This window comes from Nesoenas mayeri (genome assembly GCF_963082525.1).
Source record: "Nesoenas mayeri genome assembly, contig: SCAFFOLD_143, whole genome shotgun sequence".
Classification (NCBI taxonomy): Eukaryota; Metazoa; Chordata; class Aves; order Columbiformes; family Columbidae; genus Nesoenas; species Nesoenas mayeri.
The window spans coordinates 25,926-46,405 of record NW_027660019.1 but is presented as its reverse complement, the minus strand read 5'-3'; the positions used below and the strand labels follow the sequence as shown (position 1 = coordinate 46,405).

The window sequence follows — 20,480 nt, the reverse complement described above, 5'->3', positions numbered from 1 at the left end:
CCCATGATGTCCCCATGATGTCCCCATGATGTCCCCATGGTGTCCGTGTGTCCCCATGTTGTCCCCATGTTGTCCCCATGGTGTCCCCATGGTGTCCCCATGATGTCCCCATGATGTCCCCATGGTGTCCGTGTGTCCCCATGTTGTCCCCATGTTGTCCCCATGGTGTCCCCATGATGTCCCCATGGTGTCCCCATGTTGTCCCCATGATGTCCCCATGGTGTCCCCATGGTGTCCCCATGTTGTCCCCATGTTGTCCCCATGGTGTCCCCATGATGTCCCCATGGTGTCCCCATGTTGTCCCCATGTTGTCCCCATGGTGTCCCTATGGTGTCCCCATGTTGTCCCCATGATGTCCGTGTGTCCCCATGATGTCCCCATGGTGTCCCCATGTTGTCCCCATGGTGTCCCCATGTTGTCCCCATGTTGTCCGTGTGTCCCCATGTTGTCCCCATGTTGTCCCCATGTTGTCCCCATGTGTCCCCATGTTGTCCCCATGTTGTCCCCATGTGTCCCCATGGTGTCCCCATGGTGTCCCCATGATGTCCCCATGGTGTCCCCATGGTGTCCCCATGGTGTCCTCATGGTGTCCATGTGTCCCCATGTTGTCTCCATGATGTCCCCATGGTGTCCGTGTGTCCCCATCTTGTCCCCATGATGTCCCCATGGCGTCCCCATGTTGTCCCCATGTTGTCCCCATGTTGTCCCCATGATGTCCCCATGGTGTCCCCATGTTGTCCCCATGTTGTCTCCATGATGTCCGTGTGTCCCCATGTTGTCCCCATGGTGTCCCCATGGTGTCCCCATGTTGTCCTCATGTTGTCCCCATGATGTCCCCATGTTGTCCCCATGTTGTCCCCATGATGTCCCCATGATGTCCATGTGTCCCCATGTTGTCCCCATGTTGTCCCCATGGTGTCCCCATGGTGTCCATGTGTCCCCATGTTGTCCCCATGATGTCCCCATGATGTCCCCATGTTGTCCCCATGTTGTCCCCATGGTGTCCGTGTGTCCCCATGTTGTCCTCATGTTGTCCCCATGATGTCCCCATGTTGTCCCCATTTTGTCCCCATGATGTCCCCATGATGTCCGTGTGTCCCCATGTTGTCCTCATGTTGTCCCCATGTTGTCCCCATGATGTCCGTGTGTCCCCATGTTGTCCCCATGATGTCCCCATGTTGTCCCCATGGTGTCCGTGTGTCCCCATGTTGTCCCCATGTCGTCCCCATGTCGTCCCCATGTCGTCCCCATGGTGTCCCCATGGTTTCCGTGTGTCCCTATGTTGTCCCCATGTCGTCCCCATGTTGTCCCCATGGTGTCCCCATGGTGTCCGTGTGTCCCCATGTTGTCCCCACGTCGTCCTCATGTCGTCCCCATGGTGTCCCCATCGTGTCCCCATGATGTCCCCATGGTGTCCCCATGATGTCCCCATGATGTCCCCATGTTGTCCCCATGTTGTCCCCATGATGTCCCCATGTTATCCCCATGGTGTCCGTGTGTCCCCATGTTGTCCCCATGGTGTCCCCATGGTGTCCCCATGATGTCCCCATGGTGTCCTCATGTTGTCCCCATGTTGTCCCCATGTTGTCCCCATGGTGTCCCCATGTTATCCCCATGGTGTCCGTGTGTCCCCATGTTGTCCCCATGGTGTCCCCATGGTGTCCCCATCGTGTCCCCATGTTGTCCCCATGGTGTCCCCATGATGTCCCCATGATGTCCTCATGGTGTCCGTGTGTCCCCATGTTGTCCCCATGTTGTCCCCATGGTGTCCCCATGGTGTCCCCATGATGTCCCCATGGTGTCCGTGTGTCCCCATGTTGTCCCCATGTTGTCCCCATGGTGTCCCCATGGTGTCCCCATGATGTCCCCATGATGTCCCCATGGTGTCCGTGTGTCCCCATGTTGTCCCCATGTTGTCCCCATGGTGTCCCCATGATGTCCCCATGGTGTCCCCATGTTGTCCCCATGGTGTCCCCATGATGTCCCCATGGTGTCCCCATGATGTCCCCATGTTGTCCCCATGGTGTCCCCATGGTGTCCCCATGGTGTCCCCATGATGTCCCCATGGTGTCCCCATGGTGTCCCCATGGTGTCCTCATGGTGTCCATGTGTCCCCATGTTGTCTCCATGATGTCCCCATGGTGTCCGTGTGTCCCCATCTTGTCCCCATGATGTCCCCATGGCGTCCCCATGTTGTCCCCATGTTGTCCCCATGTTGTCCCCATGATGTCCCCATGGTGTCCCCATGTTGTCCCCATGTTGTCTCCATGATGTCCGTGTGTCCCCATGTTGTCCCCATGGTGTCCCCATGGTGTCCCCATGATGTCCCCATGATGTCCCCATGGTGTCCCCATGTTGTCCTCATGTTGTCCCCATGATGTCCCCATGTTGTCCCCATGTTGTCCCCATGATGTCCCCATGATGTCCATGTGTCCCCATGTTGTCCCCATGTTGTCCCCATGGTGTCCCCATGGTGTCCATGTGTCCCCATGTTGTCCCCATGATGTCCCCATGATGTCCCCATGTTGTCCCCATGTTGTCCCCATGGTGTCCGTGTGTCCCCATGTTGTCCTCATGTTGTCCCCATGATGTCCCCATGTTGTCCCCATTTTGTCCCCATGATGTCCCCATGATGTCCGTGTGTCCCCATGTTGTCCTCATGTTGTCCCCATGTTGTCCCCATGATGTCCGTGTGTCCCCATGTTGTCCCCATGATGTCCCCATGTTGTCCCCATGGTGTCCGTGTGTCCCCATGTTGTCCCCATGTCGTCCCCATGTCGTCCCCATGTCGTCCCCATGGTGTCCCCATGGTTTCCGTGTGTCCCTATGTTGTCCCCATGTCGTCCCCATGTTGTCCCCATGGTGTCCCCATGGTGTCCGTGTGTCCCCATGTTGTCCCCATGTCGTCCTCATGTCGTCCCCATGGTGTCCCCATCGTGTCCCCATGATGTCCCCATGGTGTCCCCATGATGTCCCCATGATGTCCCCATGTTGTCCCCATGTTGTCCCCATGATGTCCCCATGTTATCCCCATGGTGTCCGTGTGTCCCCATGTTGTCCCCATGGTGTCCCCATGGTGTCCCCATGGTGTCCCCATGATGTCCCCATGGTGTCCTCATGTTGTCCCCATGTTGTCCCCATGTTGTCCCCATGGTGTCCCCATGTTATCCCCATGGTGTCCGTGTGTCCCCATGTTGTCCCCATGGTGTCCCCATGGTGTCCCCATCGTGTCCCCATGTTGTCCCCATGGTGTCCCCATGATGTCCCCATGATGTCCTCATGGTGTCCGTGTGTCCCCATGTTGTCCCCATGTTGTCCCCATGGTGTCCCCATGGTGTCCCCATGATGTCCCCATGGTGTCCGTGTGTCCCCATGTTGTCCCCATGTTGTCCCCATGGTGTCCCCATGGTGTCCCCATGATGTCCCCATGATGTCCCCATGGTGTCCGTGTGTCCCCATGTTGTCCCCATGTTGTCCCCATGGTGTCCCCATGATGTCCCCATGGTGTCCCCATGTTGTCCCCATGGTGTCCCCATGGTGTCCCCATGGTGTCCCCATGATGTCCCCATGGTGTCCCCATGTTGTCCCCATGGTGTCCCCATGATGTCCCCATGGTGTCCCCATGATGTCCCCATGTTGTCCCCATGGTGTCCCCAGGCACGTGGATGATGACGGGGAACGGGGTGATGCACAACGGGACCACCGTGCTGGACGAGTACGGCCACAACCTGGACCGCCTCAAGGTGGGGACATCGGGGACATCGCCGGGGGGGGTGGGGACACTGGGGACACCAGAGTGTTGGCTTTGGGGACATTGGGAGTGGGTTTGGGGACATTGGGGACGCTGGAGTTGGGTTTGGAGGCATCATGAAGTGGGTTTGGGGACATCAAGAGGTGGGTTTGAGGGACCTGGGGACATCAGGGTGTTGGCTTTGGGGACATTGGGGACATCATGAAGTGGGTTTGGGGACATTAGGGACATTGGGGACATCAAGAGGTGGGTTTGAGGGACCTGGGGACATCAGGGTGTTGGCTTTGGGGACATTGGGGACATCATGAAGTGGGTTTGGGGACATTAGGGACATTGGGGACATCAAGAGGTGGGTTTGAGGGACCTGGGGACATCAGGTGTTGGGTTTGGGGACATTGGGGACATTGGAGACATCATGGGGTGGGTTTGGGGACATCAAGAGGTGGGTTTGAGGGACCTGGGGACATCAGGGTGTTGGCTTTGGGGACATTGGGGGTGGATTTGGGGACATTGGGGACACTGGAGTTGACATGATGAGGTGGTTTTGGGGACATCATGAAGTGGGTTTGGGGACATTAGGGACATTGGGGACATCAAGAGGTGGGTTTGAGGGACCTGGGGACACCAGGGTGTTGGGTTTGGGGACATTGGGGACATTGGGGTTGACTTTGGGGCCACCAAGGGGTGAGTTTGGGGCCACCAATGGGTGGATCTATGACCCTTGGGGCCACCAATGGGTGGGTCTATGACCCTTGGGGACATTGGGGACACTGGGGTGTTGAGTCTGGGGACATTGGGGACTTTGGGGGTGACTTTGGGGCCACCAAGGGTTGGATCTATGACCCTTGGGGACCCCAATGGGTGGATCTATGACCCTTGGGGCCACCAATGGTTGGATCTATGACCCTTGGGGACACCAATGGGTGGATCTATGACCCTTGGGGACACCAAGGGTTGGATCTATGACCCTTGGGGACCCCAATGGTTGGGTCTGTGACCCTTGGGGCCACCAATGGTTGGATCTATGACCCTTGGGGACACCAATGGGTGGATCTATGACCCTTGGGGACACCAAGGGTTGGATCTATGACCCTTGGGGACCCCAATGGTTGGGTCTATGATCCTTGGGGCCACCAAGAGGTGACTTTGGTGCCACCAAGGATTGGGTCTATGACCCTTGGGGACACCAATGGTTGGATCTATGACCCTTGGGGACCCCAATGGTTGGGTCTATGACCCTTGGGGCCACCAAGGGGTGACTTTGGTGCCATCAAGGGTTGGATCTATGACCCTTGGGGACACCAATGGGTGGATCTATGACCCTTGTGGCCCCCAATGGTTGGATCTATGACCCTTGGGGACACCAATGGTTGGGTCTATGACCCTTGTGGCCACCAATGGTTGGATCTATGACCCTTGTGGCCCCCAATGGTTGCATCTATGACTCTTGGGGCCACCAAGGGGTGGATCGATGGCCCTTGTGGCCACCAAGGGTTGAATCTATGACCCTTGTGGCCACCGATGGGTGGGTCTATGACCCTTGAGGACACCAATGGTTGGATCTATGCCCCTTGAGGCCACCAAGGGGTGACTTTGGTGCCACCAAGGGTTGGATCTATGACCATTTGGGACACCAAGGGTTGGGTCTATGACCCTTGGGGCCACCAGTGGTTGGATCTATGACCCTTGGGGCCACCAAGGGTTGGATCTATGACCCTTGGGGACACCAATGGGTGGGTCTATGACCCTTGAGGACACCAATGGTTGGATCTATGCCCCTTGAGGCCACCAAGGGGTGACTTTGGTGCCACCAAGGGTTGGATCTATGACCATTTGGGACACCAAGGGTTGGGTCTATGACCCTTGGGGCCACCAGTGGTTGGATCTATGACCCTTGGGGCCACCAAGGGTTGGATCTATGACCCTTGGGGACACCAATGGGTGGGTCTATGACCCTTGGGGACCCCAATGGTTGGATCTATGAACCTTGGGGCCACCAAGGGGTGACTTTGGTGCCATCAAGGGTTGGATCTATGATCCTTGGGGACACCAATGGTTGGATCTGTGACCCTTGGGGCCACCAATGGGTGGGTCTATGACCCTTGTGGACCCCAATGGGTGGATCTATGACCCTTGGGGACCCCAATGGGTGGATCTATGACCCTTGGGGTCACCAAGAGTTGGGTCTATGACCCTTGGGGACACCAATGGTTGGATCTATGACCCTTGTGGCCCCCAATGGGTGGATCTATGACCCTTGGGGTCACCAAGGGTTGGGTCTATGACCCTTGGGGCCACCAATGGGTGGATCTATGACCCTTGGGGACACCAAGGGGTGACTTTGGTGCCACCAAGGGTTGGATCTATGACCCTTGTGGCCACCAATGGTTGGATCTGTGACCCTTGGGGACCCCAATGGTTGGGTCTATGACCCTTGGGGACACCAATGGTTGGATCTATGACCCTTGGGGACCCCAATGGTTGCATCTATGACCCTTGTGGACCCCAATGGTTGGGTCTATGACCCTTGGGGCCACCAAGGGGTGACTTTGGTGCCATCAAGGGTTGGATCTATGACCCTTGGGGCCACCAAGGGGTGACTTTGGTGCCACCAAGGGTTGGATCTATGACCATTTGGGACACCAAGGGTTGGATCTATGACCCTTGGGGACACCAATGGTTGGATCTATGACCCTTGGGGCCACCAATGGGTGGGTCTATGACCCTTGGGGACCCCAATGGGTGGATCTATGACCCTTGGGGACCCCAATGGTTGGGTCTATGACCCTTGGGGCCACCAAGGGGTGACTTTGGTGCCATCAAGGGTTGGATCTATGATCCTTGGGGACACCAATGGGTGGGTCTATGACCCTTGGGGACCCCAATGGGTGGATCTATGACCCTTGGGGTCACCAAGAGTTGGGTCTATGACCCTTGGGGACACCAATGGTTGGATCTATGACCCTTGAGGACCCCAATGGTTGGGTCTATGACCCTTGGGGACACCAATGGTTGGATCTATGACCCTTGGGGACCCCAATGGTTGCATCTATGACCCTTGTGGACCCCAATGGTTGGGTCTATGACCCTTGGGGCCACCAAGGGGTGACTTTGGTGCCATCAAGGGTTGGATCTATGACCCTTGGGGACACCAATGGGTGGATCTATGACCCTTGGGGCCACCAATGGGTGGGTCTATGACCCTTGGGGACCCCAATGGGTGGATCTATGACCCTTGGGGACCCCAATGGGTGGATCTATGACCCTTGGGGACACCAAGGGGTGACTCTGGAGCCACCAATGATTGGATCTATGACCCTTGGGGACCCCAATGGTTGGGTCTATGACCCTTGGGGACACCAATGGGTGGATCTATGACCCTTGGGGCCACCAATGGGTGGGTCTATGCCCCTTGGGGACCCCAATGGGTGGATCTATGACCCTTGGGGACACCAATGGTTGCATCTATGACCCTTGTGGCCACCAATGGGTGGATCTATGACCCTTGGGGACACCAATGGGTGGATCTATGACCCTTGGGGACACCAAGGGGTGACTCTGGAGCCACCAATGATTAGATCTATGACCCTTGAGGACCCCAATGGTTGGGTCTATGACCTTTGGGGACACCAATGGGTGGATCTATGACCCTTGGGGACCCCAATGGTTGCATCTATGACCCTTGGGGACCCCAATGGTTGGGTCTATGACCCTTGGGGCCACCAAGGGGTGACTTTGGTGCCATCAAGGGTTGGATCTATGACCCTTGGGGACACCAATGGGTGGATCTATGACCCTTGGGGCCACCAATGGGTGGGTCTATGACCCTTGGGGACCCCAATGGGTGGATCTATGACCCTTGGGGACCCCAGTGGGTGGATCTATGACCCTTGGGGACACCAAGGGGTGACTCTGGAGCCACCAATGATTGGATCTATGACCCTTGGGGACCCCAATGGTTGGGTCTATGACCCTTGGGGACACCAATGGGTGGATCTATGACCCTTGGGGCCACCAATGGGTGGGTCTATGCCCCTTGGGGACCCCAATGGGTGGATCTATGACCCTTGGGGACACCAATGGTTGCATCTATGACCCTTGTGGCCACCAATGGGTGGATCTATGACCCTTGGGGACACCAATGGGTGGATCTATGACCCTTGGGGACACCAAGGGGTGACTCTGGAGCCACCAATGATTAGATCTATGACCCTTGAGGACCCCAATGGTTGGGTCTATGACCTTTGGGGACACCAATGGGTGGATCTATGACCCTTGGGGACCCCAATGGTTGCATCTATGACCCTTGTGGACCTCAATGGTTGGGTCTATGCCCCTTGGGGACCCTGTGGCCAGCGTGTCGCTGTCATTGTCCCCAGGCGGGTGACACGGTGGGCGTTCTTCGCCGGGACGACGGGACGCTCCATTTCTTCGTCAACGGGGTGGCGCAGGGACCGGCCGCTTGGAACGTCCCCCCCAACGTGTTCGCCGTGGTGGATCTGTACGGGCAGGCGGCGCAGGCCACCATCCTGGAGGAGGGCGGTGAGGGGCTCGGGGACATTGGGGACACTTGGGGACACTTGGGGACATCGGGGACACTTGGGGACATCAGAGGAGACACGTAGGGTGGGAACTTGGGGGGGCTTGGGGACATCAGAATGGGGTTTGGGGACATTATGGGGTGGGTTTGGGGACATTGGGGACATCAGGGGGTGGGTTTGGAGGCACTTGGGGACATTGGGGACACTTGGGGACATCACTGGGAAGACATAAGGAGGGAACAGGGGGAGGTTTGGGGGCGCTTGGGGACATCAGGATGGGGTTTGGGGACACTTGGGGACACTTGGGCACATTGGGGACACTTGGGGACATCAGCGGAGACATGTAGGGTGGGAACTTGGGGGGGCTTGGGGACATCAGAATGGGGTTTGGGGACATTATGGGGTGGGTTTGGGGACATTGGGGACATCAGGGGGTGGGTTTTGGGACATTGGGGACACTTGGGGACATTGGGGACATTGCGGTGACACTTACCCCCCTGTTCCCCCAAGCAGAAGTGACCCCCCTATCATGCGACGCCGTGGACGGTGACACCCCGGGGTCCCCCGAAAGTGTCACCAGCGTGTCCCCTCCCCCTGCGGTGACGTCATCGGGCTCGGGGACGTCCCCGTGTCCCCAAGGGGAGCTGCGGTTCCACCGGCGCCACGGCAGCAACGCCATCGTCACCAACGGCGGCCGCACCGCGCTGCGCCAGAACTGCCGCTCCGAGTTCAACGACGCCATCGTCATCTCCAACCGGTCAGGGGACGGCGTTGTCACCTCCCCCCGACCCCCACCCATGGCACCGGGGTCACCCATTGTCACCCCGGTGTCCCCAACCCAATGGGGTTGCGCCAATGGGGTCAATGATGCCGTTGGCAGCGCCAATGGGTCATGGGGATAATGGGGACACCCAGTGTTATACCCCCCCAAAATGTCACCAGGGGTCACCCAGTGTCACTTGGGGTCACCTGGAGTCACCAAGTGTCATTCAGGGTCATCCAGGGTCACCCATTGTCACCCCAATGTCCCCAACCCCCCTAGAGATGCGCCCATGGGGTCAATGATGCCGTTGGCACCGCCAATGGGTCATGGGGACAATGGGGACACCCAATGTTATATCCCCTCAATTGTCACCAGGGGTCACCCAGTGTCACTTGGGGTCACCTAGGGCCATCCAGTGTCACCTGGAGTCACTTGGGGTTGCCCAGTGTCACTTGGGGTCACCCCAATGTCCCCAACCCCCCTAGAGATGCGCCCATGGGGTCAATGATGCCGTTGGCAGCGCCAATGGGTCATGGGGACACCCAATGTTACACCCCCCCAATCGTCACCCAGTGTCACTTGGGGTCACTTGGGGTCATCTGGGGTCATCCAGTGTCACTTGGGGTCACTTGGGGTCATCCAGGGTCACCCATTGTCACCCCAATGTCCCCAAGCCCCCTAGAGATGCGCCCATGGAGTCAATGATGCCGTTGGCAGCGCCAATGGGTCATGGGGACAATGGGGACACCCAATGTTATATCCCCCCAATTGTCACCAGGGGTCACCCAGTGTCACTTGGGGTCACCTAGGGCCATCCAGTGTCACCTGGAGTCACTTGGGGTTGCCCAGTGTCACTTGGGGTCACCCCAATGTCCCCAACCCCCCTAGAGATGCGCCCATGGGGTCAATGGCACCGTTGGCACCGCCAATGGGTCATGGGGAAACCCAATGTTACACCCCCCCAGTTGTCACCCAGTGTCACTTGGGGTCACCTGGGGTCATACAGGGTCATCCAGTGTCACTTGGGGTCACTTGGGGTCATCCAGGGACACCCATTGTCACCCCGATGTCCCCAACCCACCTAGAGATGCGCCCATGGGGTCAATGATGCCGTTGGCACCGCCAATGGGTCATGGGGACAATGGGGACACCCAATGTTATATCCCCTCAATTGTCACCAGGGGTCACCCAGTGTCACTTGGGGTCACCTAGGGCCATCCAGTGTCACCTGGAGTCACTTGGGGTTGCCCAGTGTCACTTGGGGTCACCCCAATGTCCCCAACCCCCCTAGAGATGCGCCCATGGGGTCAATGATGCCGTTGGCAGCGCCAATGGGTCATGGGGATAATGGGGACACCCAATGTTATATCCCCCCAATTGTCACCAGGGGTCATCCAGTGTCACCTCCCACCCCACAGATGTCCCCAGTGTCACTTGGGGTCACCCCAATGTCCCCAACCCACCTAGAGATGCGCCCATGGGGTCAATGATGCCGTTGGCAGCGCCAATGGGTCATGGGGATAATGGGGACACCCAATGTTATATCCCCCCAATTGTCACCAGGGGTCATCCAGTGTCACTTGGGGTCACCTAGGGCCATCCAGTGTCACCTGGAGTCACTTGGGGTTGCCCAGTGTCACTTGGGGTCACCCCAATGTCCCCAACCCCCCTAGAGATGCGCCCATGGGGTCAATGGTGCCGTTGGCACCACCAATGGGTCATGGGGAAACCCAATGTTACACCCCCCCAGTTGTCACCCCAGTGTCACCCAGTGTCACTTGGGGTCACCTAGGGTCATACAGGGTCATACAGTGTCATCCAGGGTCATCCAGGGTCACCCATTGTCACCCCAATGTCCCCAACCCCCCTAGAGATGCGCCCATGGGGTCAATGATGCCGTTGGCACCGCCAGTGGGTCATGGGGACACCCAATGTTACACCCCCCCAATTGTCACCCCAGTGTCACTTGGGGTCACTTGGGGTCATCTGGGGTCATCCAGTGTCACTTGGGGTCACCAAGTGTCATCCAGGGTCACCCATTGTCACCTCGATGTCCCCAATGCCCCCAATGCCCCCAACGTCCCCAATGCCCCCAATGTCCCCATTGTCCCCGGTGTCCCCAATGACCCCAATGTCCCTATTGACCCTATTGACCCCAGTGCCCCCAGTGTTCCCATTGCCCCCAATGTCCCCAATGTCCCCATTGTCCCCAATGTCCCCAATGCCCCCAATGTCCCCAATGTCCCCATTGTCCCCAATGTCCCCAATGTCCCCAACGTCCCCAATGTCCCCACTGTCTCCCATGTCCCCAGTGTCCCCCATTGTCCCCATTGACCCCAACGCCCCCAATGTCCCCAATGTCCCCAATGCCCCCAATGTCCCCAATGTCCCCAACGCCCCCAATGTCCCCATTGCCCCCAATGTCCCCAATGCCCCCAACGCCCCCAATGTCCCCAACGTCCCCAACGTCCCCAATGTCCCCAGGGCGCTGCGGGACGGCGAGCTCTTCGAGATCGTCATCCAGAAGATGGTGGATCGCTGGTCGGGCTCCATCGAGGCGGGTGAGGGGACACTTGGGGACACTTGGGGACACCCCGGTCCCATCACCATGTGTCCCCCCCCCATGTCACCTACTGTCCCCCACAGGTGTCACTGCCATCCGGCCCGAGGAGCTGGAGTTCCCCAACACCATGACGGACATTGACTACGACACCTGGATGCTCAGGTGAGGGACACTTGGGGACACTTGGGGACACTGAGGTCACCTGAGGTCACCTGAGGTCACCTTTGTCCCCAAAGGGGCCATCATGGTCACCTGGGGCCACCTGGGTTACCTGAGGTCACCTCGGGCACCTGGGGTGACTTGAGGTCACCTGGGGTCACCTGAGGTCACCTGGGGTCACCTGGGGTCACCATGGTCATTTGGGGACACCTGGGGTCACCTGGGGTCATCATGGTCACTTGGGGACATGTGGGGACATCTGGGGTCACCTTGGTCACCTGGGGACACCTGAGGTCACTCTATGACCCCTGATGTCCCCATATCCCCATGTCTCTATATCCCCATATCCCATGTCCCCATATCCCCATGTCCCCACATCCCATGTCCCATGTCCCCATATCCCCATATCCCCATGTCCCCATATCCCCCTGTCCCCATATCCCCATATCCCCATATCCCACATCCCCATGTCCCCATATCCCATGTCCCCATGTCCCTATGTCCCATATCCCCCTGTCCCCATCTCCCCATATCCCCCTGTCCCCCTGTCCCCATATCCCCATGTCCCCATATCTCCCTGTCTCCATGTCTCCCTGTCTCCCCATCCCCATTATCCCATATCCCCCTGTCCCCATGTCCCCATATCCCCATATCCCCCCATCCCCATATCCCCATATCCCCCTGTCCCCATATCCCATATCCCCATACCTCCCATATCCCATATCCCCATATCCCATATCCCATATCCCCTATCCCCATGTCCCCATATCCCATATCCCCATGTCCCCATATCCCCATATCCCCCCCATCCCCATGTCCCATATCCCCATATCCCCATATCCCCCTGTCCCCATGTCCCCATGTCCCCATATCCCCATATCCCCATGTCCCCATATCCCATATCCCCATATCCCATTATCCCCATATCCCATATCCCCATGTCCCCCTGTCCCCATATCTCCATGTCCACCTGTCCCCATGTCCCATGTCCCCATGTCCCCCTGTCCCCCTTTCCCCATATCCCCATATCCCCATATCCCATATCCCCATATCCCCATATCCCATGTCCCCATATCCCCATGTCCCCATGTCCCCATGTCCCCATATCCCCATATCCCATATCCCCATATCCCCATGTCCCCATGTCCCCATATCCCCATATCCTCCCATCCCCATATCCCACATCCCCATATCCCCATATCCCCATATCCCCATATCCCCATATCCCCCTGTCCCCATGTCCCCATATCCCCATGTCCCCATATCCCATATCCCCATGTCCCATATCCCCATATCCCCCCATCCCCATGTCCCATATCCCCATATCCCCATATCCCCCTGTCCCCATGTCCCCATGTCCCCATATCCCCATATCCCCATGTCCCCATATCCCATATCCCCATATCCCATTATCCCCATATCCCCATATCCCCATGTCCCCCTGTCCCCATATCTCCATGTCCACCTGTCCCCATGTCCCCATGTCCCCATGTCCCCATATCCCCCTCTCCCCATATCCCCATATCCCCATATCCCATATCCCCATATCCCCATATCCCCCTGTCCCCATGTCCCCATATCCCCATATCCCCATGTCCCCATATCCCCATATCCCCATATCCCATATCCCCATATCCCCATATCCCCATGTCCCCATGTCCCCATATCCCCATGTCCCCATGTCCCCATATCCCATATCCCCATATCCCCATATCCCCCTGTCCCCATGTCCCCATATCCCCATATCCCCATGTCCCCATATCCCCATATCCCCATATCCCATATCCCCATATCCCCATGTCCCCATGTCCCCATGTCCCCATGTCCCCATATCCCCATATCCCATATCCCCATATCCCCATGTCCCCATATCCCCATGTCCCCATATCCCCATATCCCATATCCCCATATCCCCATATCCCCCTGTCCCCATGTCCCCATATCCCCATATCCCCATGTCCCCATATCCCCATATCCCCATATCCCATATCCCCATATCCCCATATCCCCATATCCCCATGTCCCCATATCCCCATGTCCCCATATCCCCATATCCCCATATCCCCATATCCCCATGTCCCCATGTCCCCATATCCCCATGTCCCCATGTCCCCATATCCCCATATCCCATATCCCCATATCCCATATCCCCATATCCCCATATCCCCATGTCCCCATATCCCCATGTCCCATACCCCATACCCCATACCCCACATCCCATACCCTATACCCCATATCCGCCCCCCGTCCGTCCGTCGGTCCGTCTGTCCCCACGCAGCGGCACGGCCATCATGCAGGACGGCAACACCATGCGCAACAACTACGGCTGCGACCTGGACGCGCTGGGCACGGGCTCGCGCATCGGCATGATGCGCACGGCGCGCGGCGACCTGCGCTACTTCATCAACGGCAGCGACCAGGGCGTGGCCTGCTCGGGGCTGCCCCCCGGTACGGCGCGCTGGCCCTTTAAGAGACGGGGAGGGGGCAGACAAGGGGGCGGAGTCAGCCAGAGGGGCTGGGAGTGGCCATAGTCCCATAGGGGATATAGGGAGTGGGGGGTGGGATGGCCCTTTAAGAAAAGGGGAGGGGTCAGAGGGAGGGGGCGGAGTCAGCCAGAGGGGCTGGGAGTGGCCGTAGTCCCATAGGGGATATAGGGAGTGAGGAGTGTGATGGCCCTTTAAGAGATGGGGAGGGGTTAGGGAAAGGGGGCGGAGTCAGAGGGAGGGGGCGGAGTCAGCCAGAGGGGCTGGGAGTGGCCGTAGTCCCATAGGGGATATAGGGAGTGAGGAGTGTGATGGCCCTTTAAGAGAAGGGGAGGGGTTAGGGAAAGGGGGCGGAGTCAGCCAAGGGGGTGTGGTCAGCCAAGGGGGGCGGGGCTGGGAATGGCCACACCCCTAGAGGGGAAATGGGGAGGGATGGTGGGGGTGCGATGGCCCTTTAAGAGAAGGGGAGGGGGCAGACAAGGGAGAGGAGTTAGACAAGGGGGTGGAGTCAGACAAGGGGGCGGAGTCAGCCAGAGGGGCTGGGAGTGGCCATAGTCCCATAGGGGATATAGGGAGTGAGGGGTGTGATGGCCCTTTAAGAGAAGGGGAGGGGTTGGGGAAAGGGGGTGGGGTCAGCCAAGGGGGTGGAGTCACCTAGAGGGGCTGGGAGTGGCCATAGTCCCATAGGGGATATAGGGAGTGGGGGGTGGGATGGCCCTTTAAGAAAAGGGGAGGGGTCAGAGGGAGGGGGTGGAGTCAGCCAGAGGGGCTGGGAGTGGCCACAGCCCCATAGGGGATATAGGGAGTGAGGGGTGTGCTGGCCCTTTAAGAGATGGGGAGGTGTTGGGGAAAGGGGGCGGGGTCAGCCAAGGGAGTGTGGTCAGCCAAGGGGGCGGGGCTGGGAATGGCCACACCCCTAGAGGGGAAATGGGGAGGGATGGTGGGGGTGCGATGGCCCTTTAAGAGAAGGGGAGGGGGCAGACAAGGGAGAGGAGTTAGACAAGGGGGTGGAGTCAGCCAAGGGGGCGGAGTCAGCCAGAGGGGCTGGGAGTGGCCATAGTCCCATAGGGGATATAGGGAGTGAGGGGTGTGATGGCCCTTTAAGAGAAGGGGAGGGGTTGGGGAAAGGGGGTGGGGTCAGCCAAGGGGGTGGAGTCACCTAGAGGGGCTGGGAGTGGCCATAGTCCCATAGGGGATATAGGGAGTGGGGGGTGGGATGGCCCTTTAAGAAAAGGGGAGGGGTCAGAGGGAGGGGGTGGAGTCAGCCAGAGGGGCTGGGAGTGGCCACAGCCCCATAGGGGATATAGGGAGTGAGGGGTGTGCTGGCCCTTTAAGAGATGGGGAGGTGTTGGGGAAGGGGGGCGGGGTCAGACAAGGGGGTGTGGTCAGCCAAGGGGGCGGGGCTGGGAATGGCCACACCCCTAGAGGGGAAATAGGGAGGGATGGTGGGGGTGCGATGGCCCTTTAAGAGAAGGGGAGGGGGCAGACAAGGGAGAGGAGTTAGACAAGGGGGTGGAGTCAGCCAAGGGGGCGGAGTCAGCCAGAGGGGCTGGGAGTGGCCATAGTCCCATAGGGGATATAGGGAGTGAGGGGTGTGATGGCCCTTTAAGAGAAGGGGAGGGGTTGGGGAAAGGGGGTGGGGTCAGCCAAGGGGGTGGAGTCACCTAGAGGGGCTGGGAGTGGCCACAGCCCCATAGGGGTTATAGGGAGTAGGGGGTGGGATGGCCCTTTAAGAGAAGGGGAGGGGTCAGAGGGAGGGGGCGGAGTCAGCCAGAGGGGCTGGGAGTGGCCATAGTCCCATAGGGGATATAGGGAGTTGGGGGTGGGATGGCCCTTTAAGAGAAGGGGAGGGGTTAGGGAAAGGGGGCGGGGTCAGAGGGAGGGGGCGGAGTCAGCCAGAGGGGCTGGGAGTGGCCACAGCCCCATAGGGGGTATAGGGAGTGAGGAGTGTGATGGCCCTTTAAGAGAAGGGGAGGGGTTAGGGAAAGGGGGCGGGGTCAGCCAAGGGGGTGTGGTCAGCCAAGGGGGGCGGGGCTGGGAATGGCCACACCCCTAGAGGGGAAATGGGGAGGGATGGTGGGGGTGCGATGGCCCTTTAAGAGAAGGGGAGGGGGCAGACAAGGGAGAGGAGTTAGACAAGGGGGTGGAGTCAGCCAAGGGGGCGGAGTCAGCCAGAGGGGCTGGGAGTGGCCATAGTCCCATAGGGGATATAGGGAGTGAGGGGTGTGATGGCCCTTTAAGAGAAGGGGAGGGGTTGGGGAAAGGGGGGTGGGGTCAGCCAAGGGGGTGGAGTCACCTAGAGGGGCTGGGAGTGGCCATAGTCCCATAGGGGATATAGGGAGTGGGGGGTGGGATGGCCCTTTAAGAAAAGGGGAGGGGTCAGAGGGAGGGGGTGGAGTCAGCCAGAGGGGCTGGGAGTGGCCACAGCCCCATAGGGGATATAGGGAGTGAGGGGTGTGCTGGCCCTTTAAGAGAAGGGGAGGTGTTGGGGAAAGGGGGCGGGGTCAGCCAAGGGGGCGGGGCTGGGAATGGCCACACCCCTAGAGGGGAAATAGGGAGGGATGGTGGGGGTGCGATGGCCCTTTAAGAGATGGGGAGGGGTCAGATAAGGGGGCGGGGTCAGATAAGGGGGTGGAGTCACCTAGAGGGGCTGGGAGTGGCCATAGTCCCATAGGGGATATAGGGAGTGGGGGGTGGGATGGCCCTTTAAGAGAAGGGGAGGAGTCAGAGGGAGGGGGCGGAGTCAGACAGAGGGGCTGGGAGTGGCCATAGTCCCATAGGGGATATAGGGAGTGAGGGGTGTGATGGCCCTTTAAGAGAAGGGGAGGGGGCAGACAAGGGAGAGGAGTTAGACAAGGGGGTGGAGTCAGACAAGGAGGCGGAGTCAGCCAGAGGGGCTGGGAGTGGCCATAGTCCCATAGGGGATATAGGGAGTGGGGGGTGGGATGGCCCTTTAAGAGAAGGGGAGGGGTTGGGGAAAGGGGGCGGGGTCAGAGGGAGGGGGTGGAGTCAGCCAGAGGGGCTGGGAGTGGCCATAGTCCCATAGGGGATATAGGGAGTGAGGGGTGTGATGGCCCTTTAAGAGAAGGGGAGGGATCAGAGGGAGGGGGCGGAGTCACCCAGAGGGGCTGGGAGTGGCCACAGCCCCATAGGGGATATAGGGAGTGGGGGGTGTGATGGCCCTTTAAGAGATGGGGAGGGGTCAGAGGGAGGGGGCGGAGTCAGCCAGAGGGGCTGGGAGTGGCCACAGCCCCATAGCGGATATAGGGAGTGGGGGGTGTGATGGCCCTTTAAGAGAAGGGGAGGGGTTGGGGAAAGGGGGCGGGGTCAGACAAGGGGGTGGAGTCACCCAGAGGGGCTGGGAGTGGCCACAGCCCCATAGAGGTTATAGGGAGTAGGGGGTGGGATGGCCCTTTAAGAGAAGGGGAGGGGTCAGAGGGAGGGGGCGGAGTCAGCCAGAGGGGCTGGGAGTGGCCATAGTCCCATAGGGGATATAGGGAGTTGGGGGTGGGATGGCCCTTTAAGAGAAGGGGAGGGGTTAGGGAAAGGGGGCGGGGTCAGAGGGAGGGGGCGGAGTCAGCCAGAGGGGCTGGGAGTGGCCGTAGTCCCATAGGGGATATAGGGAGTGAGGAGTGTGATGGCCCTTTAAGAGAAGGGGAGGGGTTAGGGAAAGGGGGCGGAGTCAGCCAAGGGGGTGTGGTCAGCCAAGGGGGGCGGGGCTGGGAATGGCCACACCCCTAGAGGGGAAATGGGGAGGGATGGTGGGGGGTGTGATGGCCCTTTAAGAGAAGGGGAGGGGGCAGACAAGGGAGAGGAGTTAGACAAGGGGGTGGAGTCAGACAAGGGGGTGGAGTCAGCCAGAGGGGCTGGGAGTGGCCATAGTCCCATAGGGGATATAGGGAGTGAGGGGTGTGATGGCCCTTTAAGAGAAGGGGAGGGGTTGGGGAAAGGGGGTGGGGTCAGCCAAGGGGGTGGAGTCACCTAGAGGGGCTGGGAGTGGCCATAGTCCCATAGGGGATATAGGGAGTGGGGGGTGGGATGGCCCTTTAAGAAAAGGGGAGGGGTCAGAGGGAGGGGGTGGAGTCAGCCAGAGGGGCTGGGAGTGGCCACAGCCCCATAGGGGATATAGGGAGTGAGGGGTGTGCTGGCCCTTTAAGAGATGGGGAGGTGTTGGGGAAAGGGGGCGGGGTCAGCCAAGGGAGTGTGGTCAGCCAAGGGGGCGGGGCTGGGAATGGCCACACCCCTAGAGGGGAAATAGGGAGGGATGGTGGGGGTGCGATGGCCCTTTAAGAGATGGGGAGGGGTCAGATAAGGGGGCGGGGTCAGATAAGGGGGTGGAGTCACCTAGAGGGGCTGGGAGTGGCCATAGTCCCATAGGGGATATAGGGAGTGGGGGGTGGGATGGCCCTTTAAGAGAAGGGGAGGAGTCAGAGGGAGGGGGCGGAGTCAGCCAGAGGGGCTGGGAGTGGCCACAGCCCCATAGGGGATATAGGGAGTGAGGGGTGTGATGGCCCTTTAAGAGATGGGGAGGGGGGGGCTCCCTATGGCACCTGCTGAGGTGCCCCCTGTCTCCATGTCCCCATGTCCCCCTGTCCATCTGTCCCCATATCCCCATGTCCCATATCCCCATATCCCCATGTCTGTCCCCCTGTCCCCATGTCCCCCTGTTCCCATGTCCCCATATCCCCATGTCCCATATCCCCATGTCCCCATGTCCATCTGTCCTTCTGTCCCCATATCCCCATGTCCCCATATCCCCATATCCCCATATCCCCATATCCCCATATCTCCATGTCCCCATGTCCCCCTGTCCCCATATCTCCCTGTCCCCATATCCCCATGTCCCCATATCCCCCTGTCCCCATATCCCCATATCCCATATCCCCATATCCCCATGTCCCCATGTCCCCATGTCCCCATATCCCATGTCCCCATATCCCCATATCCCCCTGTCTGTCCCCCTGTCTGTCCCATGTCCCATGTCCGTGTCCCTGTCCCCAGAGGTGTACGCGGTGGTCGATCTGTACGGTCAGTGTGTCCAGGTGTCCCTCACAGGCGCCACCGGCCCCGTTGACAACAGCCAGAGCCCCCCCAGTGTCACCGAGAAGCCGTGTCCCCTCCCCTCGCCAGGTACGGACGGACATGGGGACAGGGGACAGGGGGACATGGGGACATGGGACATGGGGATATGGGGATATGGGATATGGGGACATGGGGACAGGGGGACATGGGGACATGGGACATGGGGATATGGGGATATGGGATATGGGGATATGGGACATGGGGATATGGGGACATGGGGACATGGGGACATGGGGACAGGGGGACATGGGGACATGGGGTCATGGGATATGGGGATATGGGGATATGGGATATGGGGACAGGGGGATATGGGGACATGGCGATATGGGGATATGGGGATATGGGGACATGGGGACATGGGGATATGGGGACATGGGGATATGGGGACATGGGGATATGGGGACATGGGGACATGGGGATATGGGGACATGGGGATATGGGATATGGGGATATGGGGATATGGGATATGGGATATGGGGACATGGGGATATGGGATATGGGGATATGGGGATATGGGACATGGGGATATGGGATATGGGATATGGGGATATGGGGATATGGGGACATGGGGATATGGGGACATGGGGATATGGGATATGGGATATGGGATATGGGGACATGGGGACATGGGGATATGGGGACATGGGGATATGGGGATATGGGATATGGGATATGGGGACATGGGGATATGGGGGGACATGGGGGGGCACTGGGGGAAGGGGGGTTGGGGTGTCACCCCCCATGTGACATATCTCCTCCCCCCAACAAGTCCCTCCCACCCCCCCACCCCCCTTGGCCACACCCCCTTGGCCACACCCCCCCTTGGCCACACCCCCATTAGCCCCGCCCCCTTTTAACCACGCCCCCCAGCCCTGACTCCGCCCCCTGGTCCGCAGCGCCGGGGCCGTGCCAGCGCTTCCACGGGCGCTGCGGGCAGAACGTGGCGCTGAGCGCCGAGGGGCTGGGGGCGGCGCGCGTGTCCGGATACAACCACGGGCTGGTGTTCAGCCGCTCACACCTGCGGCCCGGAGAGCTCTTCGAGGTGGGCGGGGACTCCGAGGGACACGCCCACCTGGGGGGCGGGGTCACGGGAGGGGGCGGGGCACAAGCCCATAGAGGAAATAGGGAGGGGTGGAGT

The 20,480-nt window shown here is 59.4% G+C and overlaps 1 protein-coding gene across 1 annotated transcript in view; it reads left to right on the top strand.

Moving 5' to 3' along the window:
• Positions 1 to 20,480, top strand: part of NEURL4 (neuralized E3 ubiquitin protein ligase 4) — a gene marked incomplete at both ends in the record, with an annotated part of 67,237 nt that overhangs the window by 21,191 nt on the left and 25,566 nt on the right. Inside the window, 8 exon segments of the mRNA XM_080364490.1 lie at positions 3,658 to 3,743; positions 8,131 to 8,293; positions 8,806 to 9,049; positions 11,540 to 11,616; positions 11,702 to 11,780; positions 14,056 to 14,225; positions 19,262 to 19,390; positions 20,239 to 20,384. Coding sequence (XP_080220616.1) covers positions 3,658 to 3,743; positions 8,131 to 8,293; positions 8,806 to 9,049; positions 11,540 to 11,616; positions 11,702 to 11,780; positions 14,056 to 14,225; positions 19,262 to 19,390; positions 20,239 to 20,384 — 1,094 coding nt within the window.